Here is an 18300-nt window from a genome sequence, read left to right as displayed (position 1 = left end):
CATTACAAGGAAATTATAACATTCTTGGACCGTTACAGACTTTTCGACTTCCCTCACCAACCAGAACCATGCGTTACACTCTAACTGCCCATATACCGATAGTGATAACAATTTTGTGCAAATGTTGCAAAAATTGTATTTTGCAACATTGCACTTTTACAACTTGTGGAGAAATTTTTGGATTTGTGTGTAAATGCATTATACATGAACTTTTAATTGACCCAAATACATAAACTATTCATAAATCATCAATGATTCCAAACATAATCATCTAGTGACCTTGAACATCCTGATTGTGTTTGGGCAAAGGGTGCTCCTACACTAATATACTTTTTAGGGTTTGAACTTATGCTATGCTTGGGAAGCCACTGTACAATTGATCATAAATCTTTAACAAGCTTGTCCTACTTGCAAAGTTCTCCAAGGAGATTGTCCACATTACATTCTACCATATTATCAATGAGGTCATAAAATTTTTTTTTGTGTCATGCTGCTAAGTGCCACTAACATTTTTCAAACCTGCAGGCATGACAACCTTGTAGAAACACTTAAAGAGATGGTGAACGCTATCTTATGTTGGATGTGGGGTAAATCATTAGATACGTATCTGACCATCCACAAAGAAATTGTCCGTAAGAGGTAACTCGAAGACAACAATAAAGTCAATGCAATACAAAGGAAGTTTATCCATTGAACAAGTAACATTGCAATTTCTAAAATATATGTACACATGAACCTTTCTATCCTCTTTGAGGCTAATGTTAAAAGACATATTTATGATAGGCAACTTCCTTTACTAATCCAACACAAATGAGCTTTTCAATCTCTTCTTTTACTAATTTGGAAACCTTGGAACCCATTACACATTTCTTGTAGATAAGTTTTGAGTTGGTGGTCGCAATGTTGTGAAAAACAAAAGACAAAAACAGCCCTTTCACGTCTGTGTACTCTAGGTAAATACATCGAAGTTTACATGAAGATATCAGCGAAAAGGTCCTTTTTCTTTAGAAGAAAGATCAACTCAACTTTCAATGCTTTTAGGGGTTTTTGAAACCCAATTCAGCATTTCTCTAATACAAAATAGCATAATACATTGTTCCTCAAAACATTAAGACTGAGAGAAAGCTTTGTCAAGCTTATCAAGATAAATATGTAAAACTTCAACACTTGGCTCACTGCAAATAGTCTGCTCGATGAAACCAATCAAGCTGTAGAAGAGGCACTTGTGGTGGTCCCCTAAAATAGTAGACTCCTTGAGAGAGGATTTTAGCAACACAATTGGTATCTCAAAAGTCTAAGAACTTGAAGAGGCCATATCCTAATAAATTACAGATAATCAAAGGTATTTCCATCAAAAGGACCACATATAGAAGTAGTAAAAGCATCTATGTATGTGCAAGAATGGAAAACATTTTTATAGTGATATTGCTATCAGGATTCAACTATAAGTTTTTATGTCAAACTTACTGACCCATGTTTCATGAGTAGTTGTTCACAAGAAGCCATCTCTCATGAGAATGAATGGAACACTTAGAACTCATTGCATCTAGGTGATGCTCACAAAGGTGAAGCATCAAGAATTCCCAAGAGGTCACCCATCCCACTAAGTTGATGCCTCACCTTTGTGAGCATCACCTACATACAATGAGCCCTAAGTGTTTCATTCATTCTCATGAGAGATGGGTTCTTGTGAACCACCACTTATGAAACTTGGCTCAATCAGTTTGACTCGAGAACTATACAACTGAATCTTGATAGCAATATCACAATTTTACTTGCTATGGAAATGTAATGTCCCCATTTTTGCCAGCATTGGAGTTTCAAGGATTAGCCTATTATTGTGATCCTCGTAGGCTAATTATTGTGGATAGAGAGTCTTTTGAGGCAGTGGCTAGGCTTGCGAGGGTCTTTTCTTCTTCACAATTCACTAAGTTACAAGTTGGTCTTCATTTGGCTCAAATTGGACTTTGTTTGGGCTTAGTTTTGTGTACTTACTATTTGTGGTAAGTCGGGTGTTGATTGAGATGGACCCTTTCTATTTTTGAAAAATGTCTTTGGTCACATGGAGAAATAATAGGTATGACTCCTATTTCAAACAACATATTTAAACGATGAGTATTTTGGAAGATATTATATTTTTAGTGGCCAAAATTATTATTAAATCATTAAATGGCTTATTATAAAGTTATAATTTCACTTAAGTTGAGGGTTGAGTCATCATTGGAAGGAGCCATTTATTATATGCCTAAGCCAAGTATTAAATATTTAAAGTGATGTTGGAAAATTTCAAGAGTTGAGTTCTTTTGGAAAACTTTTCCAATTTCTGAGCTCATTCATTGGAAAAGACACGCTTGGATATTTATTTGCTTCCGTTGCCTTTGTGGATATTTCTGAGGTTCTTAACTTTGTTGCCATTGCTGAAGTATAGGGGTCTGAACTGATTATACTTTCCACAGCTTAGGTATTGTGGATTAGCTCTGAGAGTTGTTTTGAATCAGTGCTGAAGTATAGTGATTTGATTATTTTGGTTAAGTCTCCATTACTGTATTATTGCGGCTTTGGAGAATTTCCTTGGGGCTGAGAATTTGTACAAGTCTGCTATTACTTCTCTATTGTTTACATGGTATTTGAAAGACTATGTCCTCCGATTTTGATTGAAGAATTATTGTGCATTTGTGAGGCTCCTGTGATTGTATTAAGCTGTGTTTTGGACCTGTTAATACCTGTGATTGCCCCTCTAGGGACTGCGTTCATTTCCTGTGGCTGCCATTAAACCTGGACAGGCTGCTGTTAGAAGTTGGGTGCCTGCATTTAGATTCCAGAGGCCTGCGTTTACAAATTTGAGGCCTAAGATTTATTGTGTGGAGCTGGTCAGCGTTGCAATACAGGGATGCATGAACATGCTGACATTGGAGCAAAGTTAGAGGCTGCCATTGTTAATAGAGGAAGAACATTCACTGCAGACTATCTTTGGATTTGGGGAAAGAAGCTTCATGTTTTCCAGTTATACACCAGCAAAATGAACAAGTGTCATTATAATTAAGAATGGGCAGCTTTAGCTTTGTTTATTAATGATTTGCTAGTATTAGCTATTTAGAGCTTGGCAATGTTGGCCAGATTGCAATTTACCAAGTACATCACAGTCAGGGAATTAGAACTGCAATTACTAAACTTTTTGCAAGTAAACTTTGGAAATTGTGTATGTTCAGAAATTCAGTTTTTGATGTTAATTTGGCATAATAAATAATTTGCAAATCCTTTCTTGCAATTGGATCAGTCTTATTCAGATAATTGAGGAAATTGTGAATTGACGAGCATTTGGAATTTATATCATGGTATTAGCATTGCATGCCAAATGTTTTGACAAAATGTCAAACCATTCACTTGCGAAGAAAATTGATGATCAATTAAGTTATAGCCACAGCAGGATTATTACAGGAAAATATCTCAGATTTAGCATGTTTATATATTCACTAGGTGCATGTGTAACATTCTTAAGGAGACAACGACTGGCAACTAATTCTTCAGAAGCAATGCTTAGATCTGTTTTCTTCAAAATAAGCCCAAGGATTGTGATCAACGAAGGTTGTGTTGATGTTTTCTTCAAGTTCAAATTGCAAAATGCAGAAAGTGGCAGCCTTATTGGATACACTTCAAGAATTAAAAATGTTGAGGTTGTAAGTTCAAATCAAGTACAAAAAACTCGCTAGTGAGTTTGGTGCCCAGATTTAATATAAATAAGAGAATTGCCCACAAGGTGAAGTTGATTGTGGTTAAAACAAACAAAGTTGTGAAAGGATTTATAAATCTTATTATGGTTTACTCCAGGGGCTTTGGTTACCCTGGTAAGCATGATGATTAGAGAAACACCTTCATTGACCATTCAACACTAGTGATCTTTAATCCCTGATTCTAAATAAAGGAGGAAACCTGATTGATCATTCTATTGATAGGAAACGATTACTATACTCTAGTGCTCATATTTAGCTTCCACATGTTTTTGCCTTAGATATTAAGTTATTTCAACTGCCATAATATAGCTCCTGTGGGTACTGTCTTATATTCATTTCTTAGCAAAAAGTTAAATTTCATGATAGGCATATTTACTAAAAGAAAGATCACAAATGTTGAAGCAGTGCATCCAAGAAGGAAATGACTTAAGTTCTGAGGCTGGTCACGATAAAGCAACCCACAACTCAGTGGAGGATGCATAAGTGTAATAAGATGTCCACCCGAGGGCTTGTGCATCTGTAGACCCAACCTGGAATTGCTGATCTTCCCATTTACCCTTAATCAAATAAAAAAGAAGAGGAAAGAATGGAAGATAATTGATAACACTACTCGCTGCAAAGAAAAATACTTTACAAATTAAAAACAATATGCAAAAACATATGATAGAGAATTAGCCAACTAGCTAGAAAATTAGATAAACAAGTTATATGCAACCCATCCTAGGATGATATTTATTATAAATTAAATGATGATACGGTCAACATAAATCTTATTCTAGAAAAAGTGGTGCTTAGGATTATACAGAAAGAATAATAACTTACACACCCTTTAGGATTCTTTGGGTTATGATTATATCCTTAAGTGCATCATGTCCAAATCTCATTTGCTTATCAAAAAGTTTTCAACGTAAATGTTTCCTTTGCATGTTGATCTCAGTCATATTCAGATGAGGGTGGTGAAATAAATATGCTCCAAAACATTACCATGTGCCAGTTGTCAGTATTAAGATATGTGCTAGTGCATTGATGGTAACAGTTCATCTTGCATGTTTATCACATTATTCTTTCTTGACTTCAGAGCTTAATATAGAAATATGAAATCCTGTGAACAGATATATTGCACCAACTGTTTCAAGTTATCAATTATAGCATAACTCAGAATTTCAGATTAACATAACTGAAATAAATCAAATTCAACAACAAAGATATCCAAGAAAATAGATACAGAGGAATTAAACATCATACACTACAATTTGAGCCTCTTAGATCACATTACCTAAAATGGCTCTTATGCCATCGAAATTGCTATTGGCTGTCCAAATTGTGCAACTAGTTGACATACATAAATGTTTCCTTTGCATGTTGATCTCACAGTCATATTCAGATGAGGGTGGTGAAATAAATATACTCCAAAACATTACCATGTGCCAGTTGTCAGTATTAGAATATGTGCTAGTGCATTGATGGTAACAGTACATCTTGCATGTTTATCACATTATTCTTTCTTGACTTCAGAGTTTAATATAGAAATATGAAATCCTATGAACAGATATATTGCACCAACTGTTTCGAGTTATCAACTATAGCATAACTCAGAATTTCAGATTAACACAACTGAAATAAATCAAATTCAGCAACAAAGATATCCAAGAAAATAGATACAGAGGAATTAAACATCATGCACTACAATTTGAGCCTCTTACATCACATTACCTAAAATGGCTCTTGTGCCATCGAAATTGCTATCAGCTGTCCAAATTGTGCAACTAGTCGACATACATTTTGAAAGTCTAGTCTGAGGAGCAGCATTGAGATTCAAAATATATAGTGACCCACCAAAGCTTCCAGAACCTAGAGTTGTGAATCTGTTTGTGTAGGTCATGGTCAACACTCTTCCGATATCTCAGAAAAAACTATTAATACATGTGCATTATGGAAAAGAAAAATAAATAAATAAAGATTAGTGATTCTGAAACATGTCGAATTGAAGATACCCTCTGTATTCCAAAGAAATTAGCTCCTTTCATGCTTCCGGTGACAAAAGTATTTGAAGACAAGATTCAAAAATTAAAAAAACAGATGTTATTGTTTGACAGTTTGCGGATACAATGCACATTCATTGATCCCCTCGTGGTTTATGAAGTCAGATCTCCTTCCAAACCTCTTGATAGCAGTTATATTAGACTCAAAAGACAAAGCTGGCTCCTGTATGGTCCAAATAGGAGATGGCTGATTCTCACTTGGATTTTGCCGGTTCAAACTTGTACATACAAAGGGATAACGCCGACATATTATTTGGTCATAATCAAGTAGTTTCCTCGTTCCTTCCACTTCATATAACCTGCAGAAGTAACACTACTGAATATTTTACTGATACCTAAAGGAAAACAAAGTTACTCGAACAAGACAAAAGCTAAATTTACATTTTCTTCCCTCTGAAAACGAGATACTATTTAACAGAGCTAATTACACTATAACTGCTACAATATTCAATGAGAACAGATATAACAGCTACAATATTACTGATAACTAACCCTTATAATGCTAACATACGACTAGGACAAATGTAAATTGACAAAATGATGACACTGTTGCACTATCTAAAAAGCAGTTTAAAAACTAAAATAGTTTCAAACAAAAGAGACAAACAGAGATGCATACATGCTTCTTATATATCCAATCTGATCTATGAAAACTAACAGCCAACTAATAGCAACTACCATGAACAGAAAAAAAAGGAATGCCTGAACATGTAATGTCAATCTAAGAACAAAAATTAAAATAGTTGAGCAGAGTGAAGCAAATACATCATTCAATCGAGTTGAATATATTTTGAACACGAACCAACACCCTTAACAAACACGAACCGAAACCCTTAACGAACTAATCAAAAATCCTAAGAAACAAGGATATAGATACACTTCTGAAAAGCACTTGGAGCTCTGTGAAACCTCCAGCCAAAATTACCAAGAATTTTGGCAACTGTACAGATGGAAAATTTTCAAGAATTTAGCAAAGAAGGTAAAAAAATATTCAAATTGAGCTTATGAATATACATGTGAACAGGAGTTGGATTTACTCAGTTGCATATATTTCTGTAACTGCAGGGACTGCAAAGTGATGAAACAATAGCAATGATCGCCTTATTGACTTCTCAAAATCCCTATCCATAGAACTCCAAGGTACAAATGACAGACTAACAGACCAGCCACATTAGTCAAAAGGGAACAGGTGAAATGACTGTGGATTCAAAAAATAACCAAAGGCTACGGTATAAGTTGTATACCTATCTCAAATAAGTAAATAAGTCCGCAGAACGTCTTATCTACATGAATTTTGAATCATGCAGCGAAACATATTTAGTTTGTGCAATCTCAGTTATAAGACTTCTATGAAAAACAATTTACACTTAGCATAGCAGAACTAGTTCTACATTCCATTCCTGTAAAATTATTAAGGACAAGATAAGGCAATTCACATCACGCAAATAAGATCTCTGACACACGAAGTGCCATAATCGTCAACAGTAAATGAAAGTGCAAATAAAAACGCAAGGGAGGGTAGTTCAATGAATTCTTCCCAGATACCTCAATGAGAGGCATGAAGTACCGTAATCATCACCAGTAAATGAGAACAGAAATAAAAACACAAGGGAGGGTAGTTCAATGAATTCTTCCCAGATAGCTAGATGTAATGTCCCCTTCCAGATTTATCCTGGAATTTCTCATAGAATCACAATTGCAATTATATTTTTGCCAAGTAACATATCTCCCTTGAACTATATGAGCTTGGATTTAGACCCTGCAACTATACATGTATGAATGTATATACAATGGACATAGAATTCCAATAATTAGGGTTAAATAATAATACATAATATTCATACAATATCTATATTACCATTCCAACACATAAGGGTTTGAAGAGAAAAGCACAATAGATTTGCCCAAAGCCATCTTGCACAAAGCCCAAGAGCGGTCACTCGCCCTCTTGTCCCCGGTGGGCAGGCAACATGAACATACACCATGGTGGCCTACTTAGTGGGGTGCTTATATCTGTTTTCCTTATCTATGCCTCATGCCCCTAAGGTCAATAGCCATCATTCTAGAGTCAGAGGTAAGGTTGTAATGGGGGTTTCTTGATTGTCCTATTTAAGCCCAGGAGCAGATCTTTGCCCTCTTGGCCCTAGGGGCAAGCAACATGGATATCCTTAAGTGCCCAACTTAGATAGCAATCTCATAATTTCCCCCATATACCTTCTACCTTCTATAAATAATGGGGGTCTCAAACTGATCTATCAGAGACATGCAATTATATTCAATCAGACATTTATATACCAAAAGAGTAAGTATTAAGATTATTATATGTGGTTATGACAGATTTGTAAAAGTATCCTCATGTCTGATCTGAATGCTATTTCTACCACCAATTGTAAGAGCTTATTTTCTGATGTAATTCTTGATGTTTGATCCTCCCCTGCCTTTTCTAATTTAAGTTTAAAGAGCCAGAATAACATAACAGATAACAGATAAATTAAAAACACATAAACACCTGAGATACCCTGGGAAACCCCTCCTAATTGAAGGAAAAACCCAGCCACACCAAAACTTGATCTTTATTGAACAATCAAAACTTCTAGACAATCCTTCACAAGCTAAACCAGATAAATGACTTCTTACTTAAGACTGTTATCCCATATTCAGAATATGAATGATTCTGATGATAAAACAGAAGATGACTACAGTAATTATCATCTCGAAAAATAGAACCAGAAATACTAATTTTATCCAATAATGGATGACAATACACCTGATCCTTGTAATCACGATACCAGCAACACAGAATTATGCTTGCTAGGTAAATCATGTCAAAACCATGAATACCAAGAGACCACCAGAAATTGATAAACCTAGAATATATATCATAAAGACCACCACCAAATATGCAAAACATACACCACTGAGAGTCAGAATTTCTAGGGGATTATGAAGAGACCAAGGAAACCGACGACTCTTCCATTCTACTTGACACATCATCAATATGCTATGGTTACACAAATATACGTTGAACAATAAGAAATAACTCCCAAATTAAGAGAGAAACATGGTGAAATTGCAAGACACAGAGGCACAGAAATAATCACGTTGGCACAGCAGCTACGATAAAGAACTGAAACAGGAACCACTAAATAATTCCTCCTGCTGCATATAAAACATTAACACTCCCTCTTAGCAAAAGAGAAATGATTTATAGATTTCATGACATGGAGTCTATCAAACACAAATGCTACACCCATATGTGTCAACCAAAAAACTTTACAATGGATAATCTCAACATGATCTTGTCGTTCTAGAATCGCGTTCACCATGGCTACTCCCAAAGGGTGAATAAACGCAAGGGCAAAGTGATGGAATCTCTCACATGACATCCACCGTGGCTGCTCCCAGAGGATGGAACAAGGGCTTTCACCTCAAACTCCTCTCGCAAAGAAGAATGCATTAACAAGGAATTCCACCTCAAACTTCTCCCTCACAAAGAACACATAAACAAGGGCTTGCACCTGGAACTTCTCTCTCACGGAGAAGAACTTCTCTCTCACACAAAAGAACTCGTTAACAAGGGATTGCACTTCAAACTTCTCTCTCACAGAGACAAACTCATTAACAAGGATTGCACCTTGAACTTATCTCTCAAAAAGGACTCATTAACAAGGGATTGCACCTTGAACTTCTTCCTCATAGAGAAGAACTCATTATACCACATAAAAGGTCATCTAAAATTTGAGAGTCCCTCTCAATTGGGGCAGCATTCTCACAGCTTTGATTATCACAATAAATTATAGTAGGCCCCAATATTTGATGAAACAAGGAGCTTTTGCAATCACGCTGCTACATGAGCTTGGTGATCCTCTACAAAGGACTTGGCACTCTACATCTACAACTCAACTCCCTCTAAATCTTCATTCCTCTTCTTCAAAGAAACTGATCACTAGACAATCTGCATTGTTTCCAGTTATCAACCTCAAGACAGAAAACTGTGTCTTCATTCTTCAAACAACATTACTTCCTCACAATATGCACCAAATTCTTTCTCCCCTTGAATGCAATCTCTCAATATGCTCCTCAATCCATCCTAGAAACATTTTAGAGAGATTAGTAATAGTTCATAGAATCAGACTATCATGAATATAAATATACAAATCAATGCTAAAAGTATACACAATTCCAAGCGTTATAATCTGAACCAACTACATAAAATTCATGATCAGTATTCAATATTCAAAGACTTATCTCTTTAATGCCTAAATTTCCTCTCAATCCATCGCAAAATCTTTTGCAATTACAAAATTATAGCCCTAACAGAGAGTGAAAAAATTAAACATACGGATACCATAGACATGGATACCAAAATGTAAGCATAGATGAGCATGATAACATCCTCCTTGTTGATGTCAAAAAAGAAATTGAAGCTTTGGACATCATGATCTCTTAAATCCCCATCAGCATGTGGTTAGCAAGAATCCCTCAATATTCAACATTTCACTGAACAGCATATTCGACACCCATTAGACAACATAATTCTTCAAAAGTCCAATTGTCCTATTCTGGTTTAAAATCTTTTCTTAGACCCCCTTTGATACCAAGTTGACTTTAAACAATCAAAATAACACAATAGATAACAGATAAATTAAAAAACGCTGTAATATCCCTGTCCAAATCTGATATAAACTTGCTATATTTGCTTTTAGAAATTTTATCAACCACTTGTACAGCAGAGGGATATATGACTGATTTTATTTTCAGTTTGTTTTCAGAATAAAAAAGATGACTTCTAATATCATAGGATGACTGAAAAATTGACTTTTCTTCCACTTAGTCTACACCTAACATGGAATGCAACTCTTTTTTTGTTTTTTCTTGATGCAATATATGACATCTATTCAATGCAAATTAACACTTACAGGCAAGTGACATTATGTCAAACAGATGGCATGCAAACTAACATTATATTTCAAACTTCAAAATTGATATTTTGCTAATATAAAATTCTGCTATAAAATCAGGTTACAATGCCTTCAACAATCTAACTAGACTGTCCATACAGAACCATGTAGATGTATTTTCAGATAATGCATAAACATGAAGATAAAATGAAGGAACTTGAGATTGGTAGCCAGCTTTAAAACTTATCAACATCGGTCATGCACTGTAGCGGTATTGTTCACAACATTATAGTAAATGGGTATGAACTTCCTAATATGCCTCTGATTTGCTGCTTAACTCCTTCCAAAGTGCAAATAAAATGAGGGCATCGAACGACCCTTAAATCTGGAGTGTATCTTCTTCATGAATTGCTGCAATAACTAAATAAGCTTCAATGAAATGACTGAAATATCACCTCCAACAAATGCAACAATATCAGCTAATAGTTTCATTGCCTCAAAGTTGTCAATCAAAGAGAGTTATCGTTCTCAATGACTGAAATGTCCTACAGAAACCCTTGGCTCCACAAGTGCACAAGCAAATGTCAATATCAAATCTAGATGCCCTACAATGAGGCTCTCTCCTCTATTTATTTTATTCCTTCACCCCTTCTAGAAGAACATAAAACATTATTTTATTGCACTTCTAGAAGCTTCCTCCTTTCCAACAATAATTAGTTGTGCTTCTAGAAGATTCATTTTTCCATAATATAATATTATTTTAGTGACTTATGATTTAATATTTATTTTAGTCACTTTTTAATTAAATATAAAGTCACCTTTTAATTTTTAAATTTTTTAATGACTTTATAAGAAAATAATTTAATTATTTCACCTTATTTCTCCGCTTAGCCTTCAAAGAATGAAAGGCTAAGAACTCCATTGAGAGGCTAAAAAGATGGGGACATTACAGTCCGCCCTCTAGAAATTGCTTGTCCCCAAGCAATCTCAACTCTCGATATTGCAGAATCTCTTCACTCTCCCATGTAGCATCCTCAATAGTTAGGTCCTTCTATTTAATCAAATATGCTCTAATGACACGGCTTCTCAACTGCTTCTCTCTAAAATCTAATATAGCCTCTGGTATCAAAATCAACTTACCCTCATCATCTAAGGGCGGTAGAACCGCAAAAGGAACCACATGATGTCCCAATGCCTTCTTGAGGCGTGATACATGGAAAATATTGTGCACTTTGCTATCTGTTGGCAACTCTAGCTCGTAAGCCACCTCACCCACATGCCTAATGACCCGAAATGGTCCATACTATCGTGGCTTGAGCTTCTCTGCACCACTCTTCTTGAGAGTAGACTATATGTAGAGCTGCAACATCAAATACACCATGTCCCCAACCTCAAAAGAGCGTTCCACTCTCTTCTGATCTGCATATTGTTTTTGCTCGTTTTGTGCCTTCCGGATGTTTTCACGAAGAGCCCTCATGATATCTAGATTTTCCTATAACATGTGTCTAGCACTAGGCACTCTACTATCACCCATCAACAAATCAAGAAAGCTAGGAGCCTCATAACCATACAAGGCCATGAATGGTGTCATCTAAATAGAAAGATGGTAAGTGGTATTGTAGCAGTACTCACAAAGGTATATCCACTTAACCCACCCTTTTTGCTGCCCAACAATATAATTTCTAAGGTACCCTTCCACCCATTTGTTGACTATCTCCGTTTGTCCATCTGTCTAAGGGTGGTAACTAGTACTCAGAGAAAGCTCGGTCCCACACAATCTAAAAAGCTCTTGCCAGAAATTGCTCATAAACCGACTGTCTCGGTCACTAACAATGTTTCATGGTAATCCATGCAATCTAAACACCTCACGAAAAAATAGTTCGGCAACCTGTGTGGTTGAATATGAAATAGTGACCAGAAAGAAATGTGCAAACTTGGTCAAGCGATCAACCACCACATTTACGCAATCCTTATCTTGCGCTTTTGGCAACCCTGTGATGAAGTCCATGGATATACATTCCCACTTCTTGTCTGGAATTGGAAGTGGCTGTAATAAACCAGCAGGATATGTATGGCCCTGTTTGTTCTGCTGACAAACAACACACTCCCTAACATATTGTAGAAAATCAGATTTTAGTCCCTTCCAAGTGAACCTCTCCCGAACTTGTCGATAGGTTTTGAAATACCCGGGATGGCCTGCCAATGGTGAATCATGAAAGGACCTCAATACTATGTTCTTTACTTATGATCTTGGAGTCAAGAAGATCCTCCCCTTGTAAATGATAAGATCATTCACCACCGTGTACCTATCAACCTGCAGTGACCCATCAATAATACCTGAAGCCCAAGAATCCTTAGCATATTCTGCCACAATCAAATGACTCCAATCCTCTGAAACCTCGGCCATAGAGCTCAAATGTGGTCAGCGAGACAAGGCACCAGCGTCTATATTCTGTGAACCTTTGACAAAAGAAATATCAAAGTCATAAGATTGCAACTTGCTTACCCACTTCTGCTGACGGTCATTAAGATCCCGCTACCCAAGGAAATGTTTCAAGCTATTATGGTTTTGTTTTACAACTAACTTACTACCCACTAAGTACTGCCTAAACTTGGCCAATGCATGCATAATGGCCAAATTTTCTTGTCATATATATTGTAGCTCCTCTCAAGACCTCTCAGCTTCCTACTCTCATATGCAATTGGATGTTTTTTTTGCATAAGGACAGCTCCAATCCCCTCACCTGAAGCGTCACACTGCAACTCAAAGGGTTTAGTGAAATCAAGCAATGCAAGCACCGGCCAAGTAGTCATAAGTCGTTTGAACATTTCAGAGCATTCCTGTGCCTCACGAGTCCAAACAAAGGCCCCTTTATTGGTCAAATCTGTAAGTGGTGTTGCATGGTGAGAATACCCATTGACAAATCAAATCCACATAAGCCCAAAAATCCTCTAAGTTGTGTCAGATTCGTCGGAGTAGGCCACTCAACAATTGCCTTGACCTTATCCGAATCCATGCAAACTCCTTCTGCACTAATGATGTGACCCAAATATAATAATTTGTCATGCCCAAGTCACATTTAGATTCCTTGGCATATAGAGATTTGTTATCAAGAATACCCAAAACTATGTCAAGATGTGCAAGATGCTCTTCCCATGTCCTGTTATAAACCAAGATATCATCAAAGAAGACTAACACAAATCGCCTCAACTGTGAATGAAATACCCTATTCATAGTAGACTAGAATGTAGCAGGGGCATTGGTTAGCCCAAACAGCATAACCACAAACTCAAAATGTCCATAATGGCAACGAAAAGTTGTCTTCTCAATATCTTCTTCCCTCACACGAATTTGGTGTAACCCGATCTCAAATCAATTTTGGAAAAGTACTTGGCACCATGCAATTCATTAATCAACTCATCAATCCTTGGAATGGGATACATGTTCTTGATTGTTCTCTTGTTAAGCATTCTATAATCAATGCACATCCTTAGAGTACCATCCTTCTTTTCAACCAATACCACTGATGAAGCAAAAGGTGACTTACTTGGTCTAATATGTCCCATAGCTAGCAACTCCTTGATAGTTTTTCTATATCATCTTTGCGCCGCTTAGGGTGCCTGCAGGGAGTGACTATCACGGGCTTAGCACCCTCCAATTCGATGATGTGCTCTATCCCTCTATCTGGAGGTCTACCAAGTGGAATCTTGCTAAAGACCTTATCATGCTTGATCCTCGACTCTTGTATATCAGGAGGATAAACAGGTTTTTTCTGCTCTTCCTGTGTTGGCTTCAAAACACAACCTGCTGCTCACTCAACCATGTCATGACACAAGAGACGTTCCATTTTCCCGAAAGAAATAGTCTTGCAACTAGTGTCTCTGAGTGCTTTCAACACATGATTTTTTCCATCTACCTCAAATCTCATCTCCATCTCACGAAGGTTGAGGGTGAATATTCCTATGTCATGTAACCATGTCATTCCCAAAACTATATTTGTGTCTCCCATGTTCACCACATAAAAATCTACCTTGAACTCATAATTATTCAAGCGCATGGGCAAATTTGAAATCATCTTGTCACACCCAAGAGTGTAACCATCAGCAACCTTAACTCAAATTCCCTCAAACTTGTGTATACCACGCCTCTCAACAAGCCTAGCATCAATGAAATTGAATGTCGCACCTGTATCAAGAAAGGTAATAATCTTTTGACTAGCAAGAACCCCTCACATCCTAAAAGTCCCTTCTCGGTGAATACTTGTGAGACAAGCCTCTTTAAGCTACACTTCTTCCTCTAATTCTTCATCATGTTCTGATTTTTCTGATTCTAAATCATTAATTTCAGATTGCTCGTCTGAATCAAAATCTTCAATTAGTGCCCACATTGCACGATTTTACTTCCCCTTAGGTTTCATAGGGCAATCATGGTTAATATCATATGGTCCCTTACAACAGAAGCATAGTTTCCTCTTCATTAAATCATTAAGAGTCTCACAGTCAAATGGAAAAGCAGACTTACCTTTAGCTTTGTCCTCCTTAGGAAACTTCTTGTTGTCACAATTGGAAAATGTTCCCTTTGATGTAAACTTGCGGGTAGGGGCAGTGAACTCCATGCTTCGTGCCTTCTTCATTGATTCCTATAGTGAGGAAGGATCGAAAGCTTTCACCCAACCCTTCAATGGCTCCATCAATCCTTCCATGAATAAGACCACCAATCTTCTTTCACTGATGTTAGGAACCATGAGCGATAACTATTGGAAGTCATTCAATAAGCATCAAGGAAACCATGCTGTTTTAGTTGTACCAATTCATAGAAACTCACCTCAGGATCTTTGACATCAAACCTTTCAATCAACCTGTTGGTAAACTCCTCGTATGTAGTGATAAGGTTGTGTCCAAGAGTGACTAACCCATGATACCACCACTCGTGAGCAGCTCCTTCAAGATGCAGTGTGGCAAATCTTATGGCATCCTCTTCAGGCATTGGCCTCAAAGAAAGATAATTATCAAGCTTTTGAACCCAAGACCTAGTTGTGCATTTGTTACTTCCGTCATAGTAAGGCATGAAAATCTTACCAAGTGTTTGTTGATAGTCATTTCTTGGAGCATAGTGATCATTCCTTCCTCCTCTCCTATTTCTTTGCTTCATGAATTGATCAAATGTCCATATTTCTCTCATATCAGGAGGGAGAGTGGTATACTCCAAGTAGGCCTGTCTAGCTTCGTCTCCAAAAGAAACAGCTGGAGCAGCATGTGATTGTTCTTCTCTTGGTGTAAAGGTGGGAAAAAGAGGCCTAGAGGTTGATCCTCTAGTGTCTTCAACGCGATGTATAGACCTTTCCTCTTCACTATGTTCAGCTGTGTTTTGATTTTGAGTGGTTTGCTGATCCATTTTTGCTAATAAGCGTGACATCATATCAAGCATGGTATCAAATTTCCTTTCAGCTCTTGCATCCCTATTTTCTTCTTCTATCATATTTTGAACTGTTTTGCTGGTATCTCTTTCTCTTAATGCTTCTGAGAATGTATCCCCTTCAACCTGAGGATTCTAATATTGTTGTCTCTGTTGTTCCCTATTATAACATCTGATTTCTCTCTCACTCATCTACTGTTTGACTGATCATAGGATGGCAGGATGAAAGCTCTGATACCACTATAATATCCCTGTCCAAATCTAATATAAACTTGATATATTTGCTTTTAAAAAATTTGTCAACCACTTGTACAACAGAGGGATATATGACTGATTTTATTTCCAGTTTGTTTTCAGAATAGAAAAGAGGACTTCTAATATCATAGGATGACTGAAAAATGACTTCTCTTCCGCTTAGTCTACACCTAACATGAAATGCAACTCTTTTTTTGTTTTTTTCTTGATGCAATATATGACATCTATTCAATGCAAATTAACACTTACAGCCAAGTGACATCATGTCAAACAGTTGGCATGCAAACTAACATTATATTTCAAACTTCAAAATTGATATTTTGCTGATATAAGATCAAGCTACAATGCCTTCAACAATCTAACTAGACTATCCATACAGAACCATGTAGATGTATTTTCTGATAATGCATAAACATGAAGATAAAATGAAGGAACCTGAGATTGTTAGGCAGCTTTAAAACTTATCAGAATCGGTCATGCACTGTAGCGGTATTGTTCACAGCACTGTAGTAAATGGGTATGAACTTCCTAATATGCCTCCGAATTCGCTGCTTAACTCCTTCCAAAGTGCAGATAAAATGAGGGCTTCGAACAACCCTTAAATCTGGAGTGTATCTTCTTCATGAATTGTTGCAATAACTCAATAAGCTTCAATGAGATGACTGAAATATCACCTCCAGCAAATGCAACAATATCAGCTAATAGTTTCACAGCCTCAAAGTTGCCAATCAAAGAGAGTTATCATTCTCAATGATTGAAATGTCCTACAGAAACCTTTGGCTCCACAAGTGCACAAGCAAATGTCAATATCAAATCTAGATGCCCTACAATGAGGCTCTCTCCTCTATTTATTCTATTCCTTCACCCCTTCTAGAAAAACATAAAATATTATTTTATTGCACTTTTCTAGAAGCTTCCTCCTTTCCAACAATAATTAGTTGTGCTTCTAGAAGATTCCTTTTTCCATAATATAATATTATTTTAGTGACTTATGATTTAATATTTATTTTAGTCACTTTTTAATTTAATTAATTATATATAAAGTCACCTTTTAATTTTTAAATTATTTAATGACTTTATAAGAAATTAATTTAATTATTTCACCTTATTTCTCCACTTAGCCTTCAAAGAATGGAAGGCTAGGAACTCCATTGAGAGGCTAAAAAGATGGGGACATTACAAACACAAACACCAAAGATGTTGATGTTTTACCTAGAAATAATGATAAACAACAATAAAGAAAAGTAGAGCAAAAAATAGACACAAAAGACACAAGATATTTATCTTGGGAAAACCCTTCAACTTTGAAAAGAAAAACCCAACACCAGAAAAATATATCATTTTATTGATATAATAAATGTTCAAGTACAATGATTTCACTTGATAGAATATATATCACACAAGGAAATCATGAATATATATATAATTGAAAGACTCTTCATATTACAAATGAAGGTCAATTTAAATTTCAAATACAAGAATCTTCATATTTCCAAATGCATGATTCTTTGTAAGACACATGTCTCTTTATATAACATTATCTCAAATATTATCAAAAATATCTTCTCCAATTGTCTTCTCCACTTGTTGACACAATACAAGGGTGTTATCACTATTTCAACATTTAGCAAAAATCAAAGATAAAGATCTCTATCGCAACTACAATCTTCAACACTTTCTCTTAGCGAGAGAGAGATCTTTAGTATGGCAAGCACATATAGCTGCAACCAAAGATGTCAATGGCAAATTCTCATCACTTAGAAAAAACATATTATCTCAACATAACATAATTCACCATAGTTTTCAAAAGCACATAAAAGTCATGGAGTCACACACATGACTTCCACCATGCCTACTCGCAGAGGGTGATCCTCCACACCTACTCATAAAGGGTGGAATGAGAGCTTTCACCTCAAACTTCTCCCCGAAACGAATGCATTTTCACCATGCCTACT

General features: G+C 36.3%; 1 protein-coding gene across 1 annotated transcript in view; it reads right to left on the bottom strand.

Moving 5' to 3' along the window:
• LOC149530204 (Transducin/WD40 repeat-like superfamily protein) overlaps positions 1–18300 on the bottom strand; it is a 121058-nt gene that overhangs the window by 42336 nt on the left and 60422 nt on the right. Inside the window, exons 5-6 of the mRNA XM_089809261.1 lie at positions 5839–6072; positions 5445–5596 (exon numbers count right to left, since the gene is read on the bottom strand). Of these exons, the coding sequence (XP_089665387.1) occupies positions 5445–5596; positions 5839–6072 (386 nt within the window). The remainder of the gene's footprint in view (positions 1–5444; positions 5597–5838; positions 6073–18300) is intronic.

Source organism: Cupressus sempervirens, chromosome 11 (assembly GCF_028749045.1).
Source record: "Cupressus sempervirens isolate cs-2001-9-10 chromosome 11, ASM2874904v1, whole genome shotgun sequence".
NCBI classification, from domain to species: Eukaryota; Viridiplantae; Streptophyta; class Pinopsida; order Cupressales; family Cupressaceae; genus Cupressus; species Cupressus sempervirens.
The sequence above is the reverse complement of the archived record's forward strand: the minus strand, read 5'-3'. Positions and strand labels throughout refer to the sequence as shown.